The following is a 20,489-nucleotide window of genomic DNA, read 5'->3' on the forward strand; positions in this document are numbered from 1 at the left end:
GAGATAACTTGGAAAGAATTCTGGATATTTTTTTCATATTTTTCATGAAGAAACAGAGCATGGGAATTACACACTGGGATTTAAAGAAACAGATTCTGAAAGCATCCAGAATTGTGAGAACAAAATGAAGAAGAATTACTGAAGATATCAAAATTCCACTTTAAAAATGAGATGCTGACAAAATTCTGTTTCAGCTACATGAAGGACAAGGAAAATAATTTTTAAAAGAGTAGTTTGGCATAACTCTGTTCTTTGCTACTAAAACCCCAAAGAGCAGAACTATACCAAAACTAGATGCTTTTGGAAATCCACTCTGATTCTAAGCATTTTGTCACTGGCTTACAATTACAGAGACAGTTGGAATCTCAGTATGAATGCAATTTGCAAACACATTTTCAGCAACACAGTTTGCCAGTTTAAATGTTGATTTATAAAAGTAAATGAAAACAATTTTGACTTCTAAAAGGTACATATTTACCTGATAGCCAAATTCAACCTACTGAATTTCAGAGCTCTGCAGAAAACAAACTATTCAGAAGTAAATGTGTTCTAGCAGCACTGAGTGGCTTCGTTAATCTAAGGGTCTTCTCAGCACTTCCATGACAAATTTAATCTACAACTCAGCCATGTAAACTGGCTTTAAATGACACTTGGCCTACACTCAGCCACCTGATTTTTTTTTAATGTTAGTGGTTGGACTTCAGATGTTATCCCATATTCACTGATATCTAAGCTATTGAAGGCCAGCAGAAGTACTCAGTGCATCTTTGAAATGCTCTTTTTCTGACATTGAAATTATGCCTTTTGTCAGCCCATGATTCAGAGCAGCCTCACAAGCATTTACTAAAACATCAGTAACGCTAAGATTTGAGCACAAGCAGCTTCCCACCAAGTGCTACACTACCTATGGATTGACTATACAGGGTAGTGACTACACTACTTACGGATATTATCTGGGATTTGGATTGCTACATACAATTGCCAGTAAAATTCACATTATTTCTGAGGGTGGCTCAGAGTGCAAAGTGATATAGTGCAGAGTGAACACTCCTTTCTCTCCAGTAAATGTTACTGTATGTCCCGTGGCAGCCATAATCTGCTCTCCAGGTTCTCTCTTTTGTAGCTCTAAAGCCAGTCTCCACCGCTACTCTGAAAAGTCATTTTGTGCCTCAGCCAAATGGAGCCACAGTTGCACACAGATCTCCTGGCATCAGCCCAGGCTTGGCTGGCTGTCTCCTCCCCTACGCTGGCCACTTGTCCTCCTTCCTGCACCATTCCTCTGATTGTGGGGTTACATGGTGAACAGGATTGGAGAGGACCATCTAGAGAGAGGAATGGCCACACAACCACATCCTGAGTTCATCAAGCCCTTTGGTAGCCACCCAGTGTCTCCAAACCCAGTGCTTAACCTTCAGCAGGCAGAGGGATCAGCAATTACTTACGTGGCCTTTAGCTTGAGATAATAAAAGAGTATAACTCCTGTCTCCAGTGTTAAAGGAGACAGAGAGGGCTCAAATGGGCTTACGCACACCTTTATGCCAGAGTAGGACTCCCAGAGCTTCTGAAGGATGTCCCAGCATTTCGTTTTCCTTCATACACATAGAATAGATTTTGTCCATATTGGGAAAACTACTGTTTTCCATTTTGACCACAGCAAACAAGCCAATGAAAACATTAGGATTTGGGTCGGGGGGGGGGGGGTGTTTGGGGTTTTTTTTCCATTTCCAGAGCTTTTTAGGTATTATAAAGCAACTTCTGCTGAATAAGCCAGTAGGTCAGAAAGGCTGTTCTACAAGTGCGTTGTTTGTTTGTTTGTTTTTTAATTAAGTTTGAATTGTTCACCACTCCTTTCATCCCTCTCTTCATGGGACTACATCAGGATTTCTTTTGTTTGCTACTGATAGCATTGGATGAAGGTATCACATAGTAGATCCTCTGTAAGCAAAACTGTCATTAGCTTTTCAACTGATCATAGATTTTCTAGGGACTCTGTCAAGCTTGTTTGACTCCATTCCTCGATGAGTGATATATCACTGGCTGCAGGAACCTAACAAAATGTTCACTCTGTCCTCAGTGCATTATCCAAGGTGGTTTTCAAGAGCCTGACTGTTCTATGCTGTATCTCTGCTAATATGGGTTGATCCACTACTATAAGGCCGTGTTGTTTGTGCCTGTTTTTTCAACACAAGCTGCAGCTGGTGCCCTTCTTCCACCTCTTTCTTCATCAGCCATCGCAATGGTGTTTTCATAAACCTCCATAGTTTTTAGTTGCTTGTCTTTGGCACCCTCCTGTTCTGCATTGACTTTGCAGCACTTGCAGAAGCCGCAGCAGTGTTTCCCACAAAAGGAGAGCGAAGACATAATTATATTGTCCCAGGGCTCTAGGGAGTGCATCCAGATGGGTAGGAAATCCCAATTTTGGAGCTTCTCAGGCAGTGAATGTGGTCGCTTTGACTGCATAATATTAATTACAACCACAGCAATAAAAAGAAGAAACAGGGGAAGGCAAACACCCAAAAGGACTGGCCAGCCTGCCAGTGACAGACCAAATACAAACAAAGGCAACAGAAAGAAGCAGAGGAGAAGATAAAATATAGCAAACCATCTGTACTTGGCTGTTATGTTCCCCAAGGTCTTGCACATGCGGATTGGCAGCCGGGTAAAGGGTAGTGGGTAAAACAAAATAATCCCAGAAATATTGAAGAAAAAGTGGCACAAGGCAATCTGAAAGCAAAAACATTTGAGAAGTGCATTAGCTAAAATGCCTTTAAATGCTGCTACCGACATGTTAATAACTTCCAGTGCCGCTAAGACTCCATAGTTTCCCTTCCCTTGCTCCCCACTGTTTGTTCTTGTCTTTCATGGTATTTCACTGCAGGGCCTTTCCTAGCACAAAGCAAGGACTCGGTAATACCTCATACATTGTAAAGATTGCTGCCTACAAACTGGGGACAGCTTTTGGACACAAGGCAAGCCTAGAGGGGATGGCATATCTCCTCACAGATGTAGAAGTCTTAAAATGCAGCTTTCAACTGCAAGAAATGGAGTCCCGTTAGAAGTAAAGCTGACAAACCAAACAGCTTTCAGGGAACAGTCCTGTTGTTAGCAAGGCATGAGAACCACATGAGAACTGTTCATTATTGGGTTCTGCATCCATAAGTTTTCAGTGAAAAGATGGGAAGTGTAAATTAGATATTGCATACAGGCTGTTGAGAAATTGTTAACGGTACAAATCTGGATTTTACAAAAATTATCTAAAAGTTTATAGGGCACTGAGGAGATTCTTGGAATGTGACTTCGTCCAGGTCTTTTATAATAATTTGATTCACATACTTCAAAATTGTTTTTTAAAAATTAAGCGTGAAGAGACACCTACTTGCTAAAGCTTTCAGAAGTCACTTAAGGCAGAATAAGCATATTCTGAACAAAACAGTACATTCCCTGCTCACCTTATTTTCATTCTATGACTATTATCAGACTAAAGTAAATATGAAAGTTTATTTTTAAAGTACGTTATAAAAACAGCAAGTTATCACGAAATCTGAGCTTGGTCAAGATAGTATCTTCTCATGATTACATCTGTTCTACCATGCCTGAGAACAATAAAATGACTTCTGTAATTTTCTTGATTTATTGTGGCTAGTAAAAAACATTCATCCTATTCACAAAGGACACCTCATTATCTTTTCACTCTTTGATGTAAAGGGTTCATTCAAATGTTATCTGCTGCCTGGAATGTTCTTTACTGGGTGGTAAATGGGAGCCCAAAGACAAGCTGCCTACTTTTCAAACAGTCTGAGGCACCAAGGAATTCAATAAAACCCACTCAGATTAGATTTACAATGAGAAAATAGATGCTGTGACGCTCACTGCAACCTCAGGTAGGTAGACAACTTGCCACCTTAAGGGCTGTACATCCTTCACTTAGGTTACAGGATTCCCTGTATACTGCATGAACAGAGTTAGGGTCCTGAGGAGGGAACTTACAGAAATTGGTAACCCTCACAGGGGACTACCTAAGAGGGTTGTCAGAGATGTGGGCACTGAACTCCAAGCTGCAGAGACCCCACGCTCAGGGGTCGATTGGCCCACCCTGTGTCAGTTCTGAATTAATTCAATCAGATCACGCCCAATTTACAAAAGCAAGATTTTACTATATATTGACATTCTGCGAATGTATAATACAAGCTTTTTGCTCTAGCAGTTGAAATGAATGAGCTGTCATTAATAGCACACACAAAATCAGGCATGACATCCATGGCATATTTGCATCAAAGCCAATTTTGTCAGGTTTTTTTTCAGAAAAGTTCCAACTTCTAAATGAAGTCAAGGAAGTTTTATACTGACCTGTAAAGAATATTTTAAGGTGCTCCCTGGACTTGCTAAAGCTGCAAGTATAGCTGTTGTGGTTGTGCCAATATTAGCTCCTAAGGTAAGGGGATAAGAGCGCTCAATGCTTATAACACCAATGCCTAGGAGAAAAGAAACAGGACTGAGTGGTTTCAGAATGATGGAGAAGATAAAACATGGCATTAAAGAATACAGTACTGACAACTTACCAACAAGGGGTGTAATAGCAGATGTGAAAACAGAACTACTTTGGACAACGAAGGTCATACCAGCCCCTGCAAGCATAGCCAGGTATCCAGCTAGCCAAGTAAAAGGAAATGGGAAATCTAAAAAAAATAGAGGGAGAACATTGTCTTTAGGATAACAGAATGCTCTATGTAACAGTAACACAGCACTGAAAAGACTATTAAGCATGTAGATACATTGTTTGCATATTGCCTCTTAAATGACAATTTTGGGTCAGAGTCAGTTCTACTACTCTAATTTACCCTGTTCACTGTACTCCCTCTCCAGTCTTCTACCACTGGATACACTTTGAGATGGATACTAGACTGGGCAGACATTTGTCCTGACCCAGGGTAGCACGTACGTTGTAATACAATTAGGTACAAGAAATATTTCCACAGAGGTCAACAGAAACCCTTCTAGGTGTCTTGAGTGCCTTGGTTTCGGCAACCAAGAGCTCTGAAGACCATCCTGAGAAAATCAGGTTGGTTGTTCTAACTAGTTTCAAGCAGATCACCTCCTAAAAATTCACTTGTTAACTCTTGCAAAGAAAAGCTAATCATGCTGATTAGACAAGCTAGGCACAATGGTCCCCTGTAGTCTGCAGATTTAGGAGTGAGCCAAGAAGTGAAGACTTAATCAATCGGGAAGACACAGAGGAACACAGAGTAGATCACAAATGAACAGTACCCAGCAGCTGATTACTTTCTACCCCTTGTTTTTGATTCAGGCAGCGTTCTTTGCCCAGGAGAAGAGAAGACAGAGCATGGGGACCACTTTGTTGCCTTCCCCATCTCTGTGAACTCTCTCTTCAACTGCAGCCAGAGACGTGCCAAGACTGCTTTTCTCTGCTACAGGTTCTAACCTCTCCATTCAAGGGAGGAGGAAGAAAAAGCAGCCAAGTGAAAAAACCCCACATTTGCACTCAATAGATCCAGGCTGAAAAAACACCTGGAGAACACAGGGAAAGACAGAAAGTACAACTATTCAGGGCTGCCTTATCCTGCTGAAGAGAGGGTTAAGCAGTGGAACAGGACAAGCAAAGGGAATTAGATCATTAATCACTACAAACTTTTTTTCAACTTTAGAAGAAACATGCAGGCTGTGTGCCAGAGCAGGCAATCATGATCTCAGCACTTCAGCGCTATCTTTTGAGGATGGGAACATTACATTTCTAACAGCTAATGATTATACATCAAGAAACAGAGCCTGGACTTTGGTCTCTGTTGCTGTTAATCTGCTGCAGTTCTGAAGCAAGCTGTTCGCTGATAAATTTTTAAAAGAAAGAAAATAATATGCTTGGGAGAAAAAATGTTGGGGAGGGGCAGCGATTTTTGTTTAATACTGTTTTCTTTAAACTATTCTAGAATATCTGCCAGAAGAGGAGATACCAATAAACGCGCTCAATGTCCTTGTCATTCCTGAAAACAATCTTCAGGAAAAGCAGATAATTACCAGTGTTGATTGTCTTCTTGATAACGCTTGCCACTTGTCCTTTAAGCACAGAGTTTAATAGCTTAACAATCATCACCAAACAGGAGCACAGAACAAGCAGGGACAAAGCCAGAAGGATGAGACCGATGGCAAGATCAGGCAGGTCTGTGTCTGCAAAGAGGTGCTGGCCTGAAAAAGAAAAGGAAAATGAATTGGCCTAGCCACATTTTTCCTTCTGGTCCGAAGCCCAGCTCCAGTTTTCATACATGTCCCTAAGAAAATGGGACCAAAGCACACACGGCGTGAGGGGGTGATGCAAAGAGTGAAAACGCCACCTCCCTTGCTCCACAAAAGCCACGTCTGAGGGGGGCAAGAGGGGCTCTTCTGTGGACATGCTTATAAAATACACAGTGGGCACCCCTGCGGGGCAGGCAGGAGCTGCTTGACCATGTGCAAGGGAGAGAAATACAACAGCACGAGGAAATTTTGGTGTGCTCCAAGCCGGATGGTGGGTTGGCTCTTCCCAGAGGTGGCTGCATGCCTGAGAAGGGCTGTTCAAAGTCCTGAAGGGCATGCATAGGGATGGAGATATCCAAGCAACCATTACAGCAAAGTAACCGTAGCTCCAAGTCACCTAACAGCAAGGGTGACGTGATACTGAAGATTTCAATTACTGATATCAGGGAGCATGGAAAGAAATCCATCTGCAGCCAGTTACCATGATGATACTGGTAACTCCAGCTGTGTAGCTATAACAGAGCACAGGCTGCTCTGACTGCACCTGCAGTAGTACCTTGTGTGCGAGTGCCTCTCGCTGTACCTCTGAAGTAGTCTGTTAACGCTATTAGAAAGCTATATATACATTTGTAAAGGTATTGCCAAAGAAGAAATAGTTCTACTACTTACATTTACTGATATATTCTGTTTCAGTTACATTCTTGATGGTCCACGTCATGTTTCCTTCAGTCCAGCAAAGGTCAGGAGATGTGCAGTTTTCTGAAGGTGGAATTGTGACATTCTGCAGTGTCTAAAGATTGCGAGACAAAGCAGATAGTTCGGTCACCTACAAGCCTTCATTAAGAGCTCATGCAAAGTTCTGGGTTTTTACTACAACCAAGCATTCATCAGCTGAAGGCAGATTTGTAAGCTGGAGTGTAAGCTGGCACCACATTAATGACAAGGCAAAATTTTTTGCATTCTTAAAATAAATGGTTGTGCTGTTACCCAAGTCAATCAATACAGCATTTAAAGATTAAAATATCCCCCAAACCTTTTACATTGTAATAACCATAGCACCACGTCATCAGTAGCTAGGAACTTTAACTACTGACGTCAGGATTTGTGGAATGAGGTTCATGTCTTGCTGCAGCTGGGGGACCGTGGCATTGCTTTTCCAGCCAGTGCCACAGCTTCCTTGGGTCAAAGAAAGACCTCTCGACTGTCATCTTAACTGCAGTTAATGGTCTGGTGAGTACTGCACAGGCCTGTGATTCAGAATACTACAATACTAGTGCAGCCTCTGTTGCTGGATGAGCACAAGCTGCTCACGCTGCCTTCCTATGCCTCAGTTTTCCTGCCTGTAGAAACAGACGTGCTGCTACTACTTTCTTTCTTAAAGCTCAAATGCTATCTAAGAGCTAATTACTAGCACTATGATTAGCATTAGTCTTACTGAGCTGAACCTGAATTTCTATTTACACCACAATAAAACCTTCCGTATAAGAGCTCCTAGCCCAGACATATTGCATTCTGATGCTAGGTCCATAAGTGCTCACGCAGATTAAGGAAGGGTTTGCTGACTGAATTGCACTTCGCCACGAGCGCAGCTGACAGCCAAATGGACTCTGAACCTCACTGCTGAACAGGAGGTATCTTTAAGATGTGTTGGAGTGATTCTCTTTTGCAGAAATGGGGAAAGAGAAATCCTATTTTCTTGCTGGGCACTGCCTGCAGACACCCACATTCGCGTTTCCCCTCCAGCTGATGCAGATGGGCAAAGCTGGGGGTGGATCCGGTGCCCCCGCATCGTCAGGGAGTGCCTGGTCTCCAGCCTCCCCAAAGAATCAGCCTTTGCAAACACAATGCAGTGTTATTTCTCACCTTCCTGAATTTTTTTCAGACATCTGAGTTTCAAAGCAGCTGCATTAGATCAAAATGTTTATCCTCATGTTTTGCTTTTAACATATGGAGTCTGCATGTATCTATCCCTGCCATAAGTCTGTATAATCATTTTTGCCAGAAATGAGTTTAACACACTAGGAATGTAGATCATTTAAATGATCTTCCTCTTCCCCCACCAAGTTCAAGTCAAGCTTGTAGGGATTTCATGCATTTTTGTAATTTGACTACATGCTTGGGCAGTAGTTACACAGCCAAAATATAGGCAAACACAGAAAAAAACTGTGTATATGGAAGTGTAACCCTCAGCCTATGCTTTCTGTGTAGTTGCTTGTCTTCTAAGAGTGGGGTGACTGTAGGACTCAGGGGCTCAAGACCACACTGAGAGTTAGGCTGTGCCTGCTCTGGCAGCACGGCGAAGGGGTAGCCAAGCGCGGGCTGGGAGCCTGGAAGCAGTACAGCTGCCCAAGGACGATGCCTCCCCTGAGATGAAATACCCAGCTCCTCAGCAGCGTAACCTGAGCAGTTTCACATTAGCACAGCTCTGCTCCTGGTGCTATCTCCCTAGCTAGCGTTTCACTGGCCATCCAGACCATCATTCAACAGGAGCTGGGCTCCTCTAAAAACCCAAGCACTTAATTTTAACCTCCACTGTGTGTTCTTAAGTATCTTCTGCCTCAGGACTTCAGGAATTACTTTTCTATACATACCAACAAGTAGAATAGTCTCATTAGAGATCCAAGGGATATTTAATGCTCTAATTGTTAGTTAGCTGAACAACGCAAACCAAACACTCAGCTCCACAGTTTACCAAAATACTCATTGATGTCGATCTGGGCAACAGATTCCTTCAGGCTGCAGTGTTGCTTGGGTTAAGAACAACGGGACATAGCCCCACAGAGGCTTTCTCCGAGGGCAGTTTTCCAAGAAAGCTGCAAATAACCAGCTGCCACCAGGTCACCCTAACACATGTAAGACTAAAGCTGGTTCAATAGATAAATGGTGGGCAAAAAGATATTTTCTTTGGCCTGTACTGCAGATTTTTTCCACTTTCAGGGAGCTGGCAATCGTATCAGAGTTTAGAGGCATTTGGATGTGAAAGGAGAAAAAGGCTTGGCTCCAAACTACCAGTTCTGATAAGCAAGGGCCTGCATGGTACTGAAAGCAACAAGGTCAAGCTCACCACTGGTATGACATCCTTGATTTAAGTGGAGCAAAAACTACATTAAATTGTTTTCATTCTTTATCTGCTGCAAAAAAAATACTTATTTAAAAATCTAATTTCACAATCCTATGATAAGGAGTGTCAGCTACAGATAGGTAATATATTTTCTGAGGAACCTGGGAATGAATTTAGCATGATACTCACCACATTGGTTTCAGTTATGCACCAAATCTTTACCAGGCTTCTGTTTTTTGCTGATTCATCATTTGTAGCAATTGCATTTATTACTGATTTATCAAGCTTTAAAAAAAAGAAGGAAAAAAAGGCATTATTCCAACTTGCATCACACACTTCTGTTCAGCCTTACTCAAATAACTCCCTTTGGAAGCTCAACCACATAAAGCCTGCACGACCATCTCTAATGCTGGAGCTGCTGCCCAACAGGTAGGAGGGGGTTTACTCCCAGAAAAAGGTACAACTCTACAGGCACAAACACTGTGTCTCATTCTCCCCAAATCATCCACCACCTCATCTTACTCTTTCTGTATAAACAACTACACTGACACAACTACATACATGCATTTACTGTAATTTTAGGAGCTGTGCACATGTCCCCTGGCCTCCAGCTGTCCCTCTGGATGTGTGCAAGTTTCCCATAATTTCAGTGTCATCTCTTTTGGTCCTATGCAGATCTTCTGGATGTGCTAGGTTGTCCCAGCTAGTACTATCTGCCAATGTCTAGGCAACAGGCTGCCATCCCATCCATCCCACCCATCCCACCCATCCATGTGGCTGTGTTTGTCCTCACCTGCCTTCCCAGTCCTCCTAGCTAGGTCTGTCATCGTTATGGTGAAATGTGGGGGAAATAGAAATGGGAAATTTAGAGCTGGGGCTTTATGAAATGCTAATAAAAAGAAGAATCCACCTGCTAATGAGCTTCACCCCAAGGACACAGAGAAGTGAGTGGGAGCCCCCCACCATATTCAGAGCATTTTGATTAGCTGTAACTGAACCAAGTAAGCAGCTTCCTTGAAGAGAGAAAGAGCTTACCTCAATGATGAGCTTCGTAAAGGGGTCTGTGATAACTTTTAGTAGCTCAGGGGCATCCTCACCACTTTCAAGATGAAAGGATTCAACTATAGCACTGGTGAGATGGTAAAGATAGCCAGAAATAACTTCAATGGGCAACAGCGCAAACACAGCAAGCCAGTTAAAGAAATCATGGATTGTTGCCCCAGCAAAGGCCCTGTGAGAAAAAATTTAAAAAGCTGCTTTTAATGAAACAGCAAGTGCGCAACATCAATTAAATATTAAATCACAGAAGTGAGGATGAAGCCCATTTCAGGATGGGAATAATTTCATTTCTGGGGTCACAGCAGTTGGCTACTTTGCTATAGAGCGCTAAGTTGTCTCCACGCTGTTGGCCGAGTGAAAGAGCGAGCCAGCTGAGTGAAACAAGACAAACTAGGAAAGGCAAAAAATGATCCTTAACACGAGATTGCCAAGAGTACTGGTCTGAAGAACAAAGTGGCAGTATGGCCTGCATTTGTTTTGCCTCTCACCCATTTTTGGTACATTTTTAACCCTCAGCCAGGCTTTGCCTCTGGGACCTGTTCTCCCTGACTCATGGCGGGAGATGGCTCTTTGCAGCCCTCTCACATGTTCTTGCAAACCGTTGGTGTACAGGTCCCTTCCAGCTTCTCCTCCACAGCCTGAGGAGCCACAGTGCTTCCTTCAGAGGCTTTAGCTAAGTGTATTTCATACGTCTGTTATGCCATAAATGACAAGGTACCAAAGTCTCATACCCCTGCCAAGTTTACTGCCTATCTCCAATAAGCCATGAGCTCTCTCACTGGTAATGTCAAGTGGCAGTCTACAAGTTGTCACTGTATATATTTGACAGCCAGAACACTTCATTTCTCTACAGTTACCAGCTCTTGCTCACTGTAGACTTAAAAAGCCTTCACAATGAAGTCTTTTAAGGAGAGTAGACCAAAATACTCTAATATTAACTTCTTGTACAGCCCTCCCATAATTATGAGATAATTAAAGGTCGGTAGTATAGTGGGAGCAGTTAAAAATTCATCCTTGTGCAAGAGCCAGTTAAAAATGGTGGATTCTTACAAAAGCACAAAACTTTTAAAGGAACCCAATATGCTTTCTCCAAGTATAGGAAGCCATATATCTAGACAGCATTATACCTTGGCCATGGCCATGCTTGTGACTTTCCTAACTAGACATTCAAATTTTGGCCAATAGAAAGGTTGAATGGCTGTAGTAGTGATAGGGAATATAGAAGAAAACCTACAAAGAAGGAAGAAAAGCAACTTTTCAGATCCAGTGTTTAAGTACAATACCTTCTAAATTCATTCCTGTCCCCAGCTTGCATGAGTGCCACAATCGTGTTTGTAACTGAGGTGCCAATGTTTGCCCCCATTATGATAGGAATAGCTGATCGAACAGTCAGCACTAGAAAGCAGAAAAGGCAGCACTGAATGAAAAAATCAGATCATCAGCAAGCTCTTTGCTTCAATGAAAATTAACATCTATTAATGTCACTGGAACCCTGACTTCTCTTGATGTCACCGGGATTAGGTTCTCCAATCCAGATATGTTTGCTTTAATCAAGCCCCCTGGGAACGTGGTACTCCCGTAGTCCTGTGATCCCCTCTGAAACTGCAGCCCATGGTTATCATTTTTCACCACACATTAGAGGGCCAGAGTAAGATAGTCTCTTTTTCCCAGGCATTTTGTTTGAAATGATGCCACAGAAACAAATGAAGTTCAGTAACTGGCTAACCTGAGAAAAGTATGCAGATACTTCCAAAATTAATGCATTCAATGCCAAGGTTTCCAATTATTTTCATTGCAGTTGTGGACTTACTATTATTATTATTATTACTGCTACTACTACTACTGTTATTATTATTATTATTACTTTTTAAATTTTTATTTTATATCAGGACAACAGCTGTGAAAATCTTTTACTGCAGTCTCTACTCTTACACCCAAAGCTTCTACAACTTGAACACAGTTGGGAATGTTTGCACCCCAGACCGACATTTATGAGTGATTTCTAGGAAGATACTGTAAGTAGACTTACGTGTGGAGGACACCATGCTGACCACAATGGATGAAGAAGTGCTGGAGCTCTGGACCATAACTGTCACCAGAACTCCAATCACCAATCCCGCAACAGGATTAGACAGCACTGAATCATCCTGAAAAATGTCCCCTGCTGCTTTACCTACAAAAAACATATTCTCAGAGTGAGGGAAGTGCAAGTTAAAGTCCGTATTATCAGAGCGTTTAATTAAAGATCATTCAACCATTTAATTGATACATATATAGCTATGCTTGCCAGCCAAAAAATGTACAAGATGATGTAGCCCAGGGATCCAAATTCAGGTCTTGAACTCTCAGCTTCTAATTTATCAGAAAATACTTTACGTTCTCTCATTTCAGTGACTGAACAAGCTCTACTGAACTCTGCAGAGAACCATATAAAACTACAGCCATCAGAGGAAAGACTGTATGGTAAAAAACCCACACATGCATAGATTTAAATGCTATTACTGCCTTGATATTTTTGGTTACTGCATCAAGGAAAACTATTTTAATAACCCTGAGTAAATCTGTTCCTGTAGCTTTCTGTGCTGACAAAAATCCAAAGTACCTCCACAGAAGCTTACACATTTCTCTGATAACTCTTCTGAATCCTTCAGCAGAATTCAACCCTTGGAGACAGGTAAATGCAAAAAATACATTTCAATAGTTTTCATCTTTGAAAGTCTTGGGGGACATTTCAGTGCTGGGTGCTTTGATCAAGAGTGCAATTTTCATATTTCACCTTGTTGAAATGTCTTTCACATGAGACAAATTTATGCACAGGTGTATTTGTGTAAACCAAAGTAACAGGAACCTACTAAGAAATCAGGGCCAATAATCCCTACATCAACAGCTCTTTGGAATTTGAGAAACAAAGGCGCTTTCAAACAAAGGAAGGTCAGTCTTCAATCAGAGCTACTTCCTTCTGAATCTATATCTCAACACATAAGTCTATGGAGAATGTTCTTGAAGAGTGATACTTGTAATTTACTCAGATGAAACTTACTGCCTCATTCATAGTTTATTCTTGATATTTTAGACATTTTCATACCTCCTACCAGTTGAAAAGCAGAGCTCAGTACATCCAGAGAACACACGAACAAGTAGAGTAATCCAAGTAGCATAATAAACTTCCCTATCCCGTAGAGTACACGAATGATTTTTCCTTTTCTATCCAGTTCTGCAAAACAAATACGTTACGCATAAAAGATTTGCTTGATGTGTCTGATGTTCTCTCTTGAATAGTCTAGCACACAAGCAGAGACTACAGAGTCAAAGACAGTGTTGTGACCCCAGTACTTGATTAAACCCAAAACAATGTTCTCTTTAATCAAATTTTAACTGCAGAAGCAGGTAGTTTGTTTACCTGGTTTTACCATGTAAAAGCTTTTGGTATGTGACAAAAGCCTTACAAAGTCTGAGATTGACCCTCGGTTTTACACAGTCATCCTACTGAGTAAAGAAAGACCAATAGGAGCCTGGATATAAAACCATATTAGTTTTGGATTGTTTTCCATATATCTCCTTGTGTTTTAAGGAGAGTAAGCAGCATGATTTTCAGATTTTTCTTAACTGACTAAATATAATACCCCCATTCACTGTTGGGGAAGGTGAGACAGAGTGTAAAGCCTAGATCTGAAAACTCCTCAAATCTTCAGTTTCCTCAAAAATTCAGTTCTACAGCAAATATCATTTCAGAAAAATAACCAAGACAAAGAGAGCGGAAGCGATGGAAAAAATAAGTACAGGTAACATATTTACTGACAAATGGCTACCTGACCACTTGACCCCCGTGTCCTGCAGTTCCGGCAGAGCCCATGGGTCACTTTCTTCTGGCGTTGTCTCATCTATCAAGGCTATTGTGGAAAACGCAGGTTGAATTTCTCCTTTATTTCCAAGTGAAGCCACGTTGCCTGATGAAATAGAACATTTAAGAAAAACAGTTTAATTACTTTCCATCTTCTCAACGGAGCCCCAAAACTTATATATCTCTGTAACTCACAGGTGAGCTCACATTACCTTTGTGATTTTCTCCTTCTTTCCCAGCCATGTTCTGATTTTGTTTGGAGGAGTCCCCAATATAGTTATTCGTTTCAGGCTTTTCCACCTCAGGCCAGGGAGCCATGATCTGTGACTAACAAAGTATTGCTGATTAAAATGCAGGTGCAATCAAAATATTCAACTTACAACAGGGTATGTGAGAAATATTATTAAGTTTAAGAGCAAAAGAGATGGAAATGGAATGGAAGCAATTTGTCCTTGAACACAGCTTTTTAGTAATGTTTATGAATTATTCCTTTATTTGTGAAATTGATTTCTCAGTTATGTTTAAAGCACACAGTTGATTTATTTGTGCAATTTACACAATTTAAAAAAATTATTTCCATCTCATGCCTGTATTTTTGTTCACTTTTAACTGCCATGAAAGCAAAGATTTCTCTCCTTTCCAAACCTTAGGGATTTCTTTTCTCCAATTCATTTTATCTCCTTTCAGCAAAAAGTCAGAGGACTGTTTTACTTTCTTCCACCTTCTGGATTTAACTGACTGCCTTTACCAAACTGGTAATTCAATATACAGACCTTAGCAAAGAAAGTTCTTCCCTAAAGCATTGCCTAGTTTGGGTCACACATGCTAAATGCAGTCTTCCTGGAAGCATGGAGGAGAACGTGGCCCTGGACAAGGTGGAGGAAGACCCCAGAGTTTCGAGCTCCAGAATGATGCTTGCTGAACAACTGGACAAGAGCATAATTAGACGTCAGTGGCCATTTGCAGGTTATTTGCCTGTAACTCACAGCTGATGCTGCAAGTGAAGCTGAGTTAGTGGCAGCAAGGTCAGGCTCACCAATCTCACGTAGGCTCTCTGTCTGAACCTCTTCCTTCCTGACCCCTTTTGAGCACATTTGACATGCACGGTAATATTAAGAAATAATAACTTAAAAAATAAGACATCACATGGCCAAATCCTGCCGGCACAGGTACAAGCACATGTGACAGACCTAGACCAGGCACAAGAGGAGGAGGCAGCTGTTCCTTGAACCAAAACCTGGAAGACTCCTATTTATTTACTTCGCCATTATCGGAAGCCAGAGGGAGGGACACGAAAGAGGGGGAAAGTGACCATGGGGATCCAAGGCTATATATGATAATGTTTCTACCTTTCCAGGCTTCTAAGGCTGTTGTTTAGCTCAGCCAGTGTGAGTGAAACCTCAGTGGAAAGGATGGGAGAAGTGAACCCTACCCAGAAAAGCCTCACCTTCGGGTCTGCCTTTTCCAACCTCTCTGTCACACAAGTCAGTCAGTGCCATGGGCAAAGCTGCCCCACGGCCACCGCATCGGGCACCCGCGCGGCTGAAATGCGGGCGAGCCAATTTGCCTGCAATGCTCCTCGTAAACAGGGCACCTGCACCCAGCCTCCACAAGTCAGTCTCAGAGTTGGTATTGTGCTCCCGTAAACAAGGTTCACCTGCATTTAGCAGCCACTCTGAGGGACTATAATTAATCATTCATTTAAACATAATCCTTTATGTGGCTGATGGTGAAAAAGTTTTGTCCCTGCACACCTCAATAAGCCACACATCCTCCTCCTTTAGCCGGGAAGGAAATGTCACAGACAAAATCACTCATGTCTTATTGTAACAGAGGAGGGTATTGTTTTCTGGCACTCCACAAAGAGAAGAGTATCTCCCTTTCCACGTTAGCAGGAAAAATTATTCTACAATCCCATTAGCAAAAGCTCTGCTTTTACACATTCTTTATCCGTGATGTAAGGTCCAGAGCAGCTTCCAAGATACACAAAGAAAGATCTCAGAACAGATGGAAGAAAATCACTCTTGCTTGTTTCAACAAGGGTTTCCATTTGCTTGGAGCAAATTCTCATATTTTCACCCATGCCAACAATCTCCAAGCCCCACCCATGCCAGAACACCTCCATCTTGTTAAACGAGTTTCATTTATACATGTTCAGCATCTAAAGAGCTCTAAAAAAATAACTGCTCAGCACAAGTGCTTCTTAAGTGAAATACAATTGTGAAAATGCGTTGGAAATTCGGATGTGAAGTTGCATTGTTGACATATTCCCACCACGAAGAGACACAGAATATGCTGGACCCCCAGCCCTAGAGATGCCATCAGTATTTTTACAGCTCTTCTGTTGCACTCAGTATGGAAATGAAGGATTCAGCCTGCATGATTACTGTATGGAAACCGAGCTGATGCATTCACTGGAGAAACTGGAGCTTGAAAACTTCAGCAGACAAACAGCCTCTATGTCTCCTAAATAAACTCCCCATTCAAGAATTCAGCAGGGCATTTCTTCATAATAAGCATCTCCCATGTTCCTGAAGTGCTCAGGATCCCACAGGTACGTCATGTATTATTATTGTTTTTGCTTTAAGTGATTAAATACCATAGAATGAGAGTTGACCACCTCTGTGGGGGAAGGTTTTTTACAGATACGTATATAAAATTATTCATATGAGCCCTAGTCAACCTCCGATTTGGGAAGGTAGACTTGAATACCGGAGGCCTTTACAGTATTTGCCTTATGCATTTGGGTTTGCAGTGGTGTTACTAGAACAGCCCGTTCTGTGTGATTGGTATCAAGGACTGATGAAAGCAGAACCAACTAGATCCTTGAAGCACTACCAAAGCTGTCAGCTGTCTCCAGATGCCGACTTTTGTTAAGAGGAACAGCTGAGAAGATAGTTTACAGCCACCTGATACTCTGCTAGAGTCCTGGCCACAGCTACTTACTGTTAATTAATCGCTGAGCTACAAGGGTAATCTACATTCTACAGTTTTCCCTTCAAAGAATTCTTCCTTGGCCCAAATGCAGACATTAACATCTTGAGAAAACACTCAGAAGAAAATCTGGGTGCTGTGGAGGAGCAGAGCGGTGGGGTGACAAAGCTAACTGCATCATTCCCTGGCAGCTCCTACACACATTTGGAAAGGCTGACGTCAGGCAGAGTATAAAAGACCAACATCATTGACGCAAGATATAAATGACAATGAAAACCCTAATAGTGGTTTACTTTTGAACACTGAAGGCATAACTACACTGCGAAGGAACATGTTAGAGAACGGGCAGAGGATGGGCTGGTGACGACGCACACCGCAACAAGGAGCTACGTTCAGCTGGACGCACCGGTCCAGGTCCAAAGGCAGGACAGCCACAATTGCTGGATGAGGTGCCCGGAGCGACGAGGTCTGCCCATCCCTGCGCCAGCCCGGGTGTCTCCGCGCCGCGCGTCCGGTTCCCGCCTTCGCTGGCGGGATGCCGGCCAGGACGCCTGCACCCAGGCCGTAGTCATGGAGCTCGCACCCGGCTAAGCATCGGCGCTTTGGACGTCCACCTGTTCGGAGCTGTGCTGAAACGGGAGCTAATCTCCTCCCGAACGCGGCAGGTCAAAATATGCTATGCATATTGCAAAGGTCTGAAAACTAATGCCTGCGCAAACTGTAATCCAGTCCGTTTCGGCGAACCTCGCGGCAAGTCCTCTCACACCGTCGCGTGTGCTCCTTTCGTTGTAAGTATAGTCTTTCCTCGCCTTCGGAAAATGCTAACTACGTGTGACATCCTTTCTAACTCCAAAAGAAACTGAAACCTCCTGCTCCTAAGAAGCAGATAGATGGAAATCAGTGGCATTCAAATTCTGAAATAAAATGTGAGAGAGAAAAAGTCGAAGCCAAAGTGGGCTCCCATGGTTTTTATATGCGTACTGACTCTCTCACTGCAGCATTTTAAAGAGTTAAAGTCTCTGGGGAATTACCTGCGCAACACCAGGTGTCATGCAGTTGCCCTACGTTCCTCAGTGACTCACTGGACTGTAACAGCATTGCCTCTCTTGCAGGGCTAGACTCTTGGTGCTTTTCAGTTTTAAATCAGAAACAGTCGTAAACGTATTTATTTTGCTGGACTTAACACGCAGAATATGAACTACCACTTGCATGTGCCTGGACGGTATTGTTTGTACCCCTCCACCCGTGACAGCTCACTAAAAGGCCACGTTGTGCCTGAAATAAGAACTACAAAGCAGTAAGCCTTAAAGAAATCTCACCTCCAGTGGAACATACCCAGTCAAATCAAGATGAAACAAAAGTACTGGAGAAAACAGCAGTATTTTCAAAACCAACTGGTAATAACTGCAACAACCACCAACACGACCATACATGTGCCTACAGGTTGCCTAAGCAGCTCCAAATCAAGTTTTGGGTGCAGCCAGGCTTTCCGCTCTCTCGCTCACTCTCTCAGCTTTTCTACAAAACCCCATCACTTCCTAGTCATTCACCACTGTGCTACAGTTTTTATGCTAAAAAGGGATTTATCAGATAATCTGATATCTGACTACATGACTTAGTAAATATGAATATTTACCGCACATACTTCATAGGAATAAATACCAAGCTACACAGCAATCCTTCTAATACACAGTTTGAAGAAATACTGCCTCAAAATGTAACATTTCCAACACAGAAGCACATTATGTAGACACAGGAAAGATCCTCAGCCAGCACAGATTCATTCAGTAGCTTTACATGAGCTGATAATTTTGCCCCAGAACCTGTTCCATGGCAGCCGCAAAGCCCCAGGTGCAACGACTTAAACAAACACCAGCAATGATTCAGCCTTGCTAGGAGCAAGTCTTGTCTTTGCCCTGGCACCAGCTGCTTCCTTCGGGCTTTTTCTCTGAATAAGTTAGCAGGCTTAGCCAGGATGTAAACTTTCAACTAATGTAGTAGTAAAGGAAAAAATCAATATGTGAAAGCTAAAAAAAGAAAAAAAAAACATTGTGCTCACTGTTTATTCCTATGTATCCCTGAGACTTACTGCTCACAAGCTTGAATCTAACACATAGCAAAACTGAAAAAACATATAAAACAACCTAGTACAGAGAACTTATTTCTAAGCAAGTCCAGAGAGAAAATGAATCCCCAACATTTATTTTTGCATTCACAATCAAGCAAAGCACCAGACACTGCCACTGAGGAGCCAGAGCCAGGAAACATCGGTGAGCTACTTCAAATGCCTAGTAGGTATTTAAACAAAACAACAAAAAATAATAATCCCACCAACAAGAAAATACAACACATCTACCCCATCCCAAACACAAAACACATAGTAAAGAATTGAGAGAGGAAAAAGTAATGACATTAAAAAGACTTACTGATCTAATGGAAGAGCTGCTAATAAAAGTTACTGAGAAACCAGTTGATTTCTGCCTACTGCCACATTAGTTGAGCTAACTACATTAGACTAATGTATTCCTTTTGCCTCCATGTATCAAACTGAATTAGCATAAGAAAATGTTTCCATCAAGAATAGCCTGACACGGCCATAGTGCAGCACACAGACTTTACACACTATCTATGCTAACACATGAACTGACAGTATTTCCTTCCAATGTTTCATTAATCAAATCCTAGACATTTTCCAGTATCCAATACCACTGGTTACTATGACTTAAAAACTCACTTCTTTTCAATCCAAATAATAGTTAAAACAATACTTTCTTATGCTATAGGCAGTTATCTCTGGGGTTTTTTGATAGCTGCTAATAAAATGCTTTTTTTCTTTATCATGTTCCATAAAAATAAATCTAGTTATTTGCAGGCAAAAAGTAGCACAGTTTGTTTTTAGAACTATGATTTTTTTTATCACTTCCTTAAAATATAAAAGCAGTTGAAAGAGCACAAGGTGAAAATGCTAACAAGTGGATGACATTTCACATGCCACTCCAGTTCCCCACCTTAGCTCTCTGTTGCCATTCCTTGAGCTGCAAAAGCAGAGCTTTGGATTTATAAGCTAAACAAGTTCAAAAAAGAAGAGAAGAAAACTTGGTCTTAGTTGTTCTTACTTACCACTTCTTTATTCCCAGACAACAGAGCGAACGGATCAACTGGGCAGCCACTGAAACCTGCAATATATATAGACAGGTGTTGAGCAAAGTTTGCTTTCATCACCGCGCACTAACATTCCTATTTTACAGTCCAGAGGCACTGCCTACCTGCAACTTAATGATCACAATCAACCTTTTTTTAGCAGGAGTGGGCAGCAACCAAGACTGATAAAACTATGCGCTATTTCAC

The 20,489-nt window shown here is 42.0% G+C and overlaps 1 protein-coding gene across 3 annotated transcripts; it reads right to left on the reverse strand.

Annotated features, from left to right (window-relative positions):
- Positions 1–1,694: 1,694 nt before the first annotated feature.
- SLC34A2 (solute carrier family 34 member 2) lies at positions 1,695–20,489 on the reverse strand. 3 transcript variants are annotated; one of them, XM_052780315.1, is made up of 14 exons: positions 20,408–20,489; positions 20,262–20,317; positions 14,420–14,534; positions 14,176–14,313; positions 13,452–13,580; positions 12,396–12,539; positions 11,650–11,761; positions 10,343–10,538; positions 9,497–9,592; positions 6,916–7,036; positions 6,031–6,198; positions 4,560–4,676; positions 4,348–4,472; positions 1,695–2,724 (listed from the first exon to the last, which is right to left on the reverse strand). In XM_052780315.1, exons 3-14 carry the CDS (start codon positions 14,523–14,525, stop codon positions 2,149–2,151), a joined length of 2,028 nt encoding a protein of 675 aa, XP_052636275.1. In that variant the 5' UTR covers positions 14,526–14,534; positions 20,262–20,317; positions 20,408–20,489; the 3' UTR covers positions 1,695–2,148. The 3 variants fall into 3 exon arrangements, with proteins under 3 accessions (XP_052636275.1, XP_052636274.1, XP_052636276.1); XM_052780314.1 differs by lacking the exon at positions 20,408–20,489 and having other exon boundaries at positions 20,262–20,368; XM_052780316.1 differs by lacking the exons at positions 20,262–20,317; positions 20,408–20,489 and adding an exon at positions 19,568–19,616.

Source organism: Harpia harpyja, chromosome 2, assembly GCF_026419915.1.
Source record: "Harpia harpyja isolate bHarHar1 chromosome 2, bHarHar1 primary haplotype, whole genome shotgun sequence".
NCBI lineage: Eukaryota > Metazoa > Chordata > Aves > Accipitriformes > Accipitridae > Harpia > Harpia harpyja.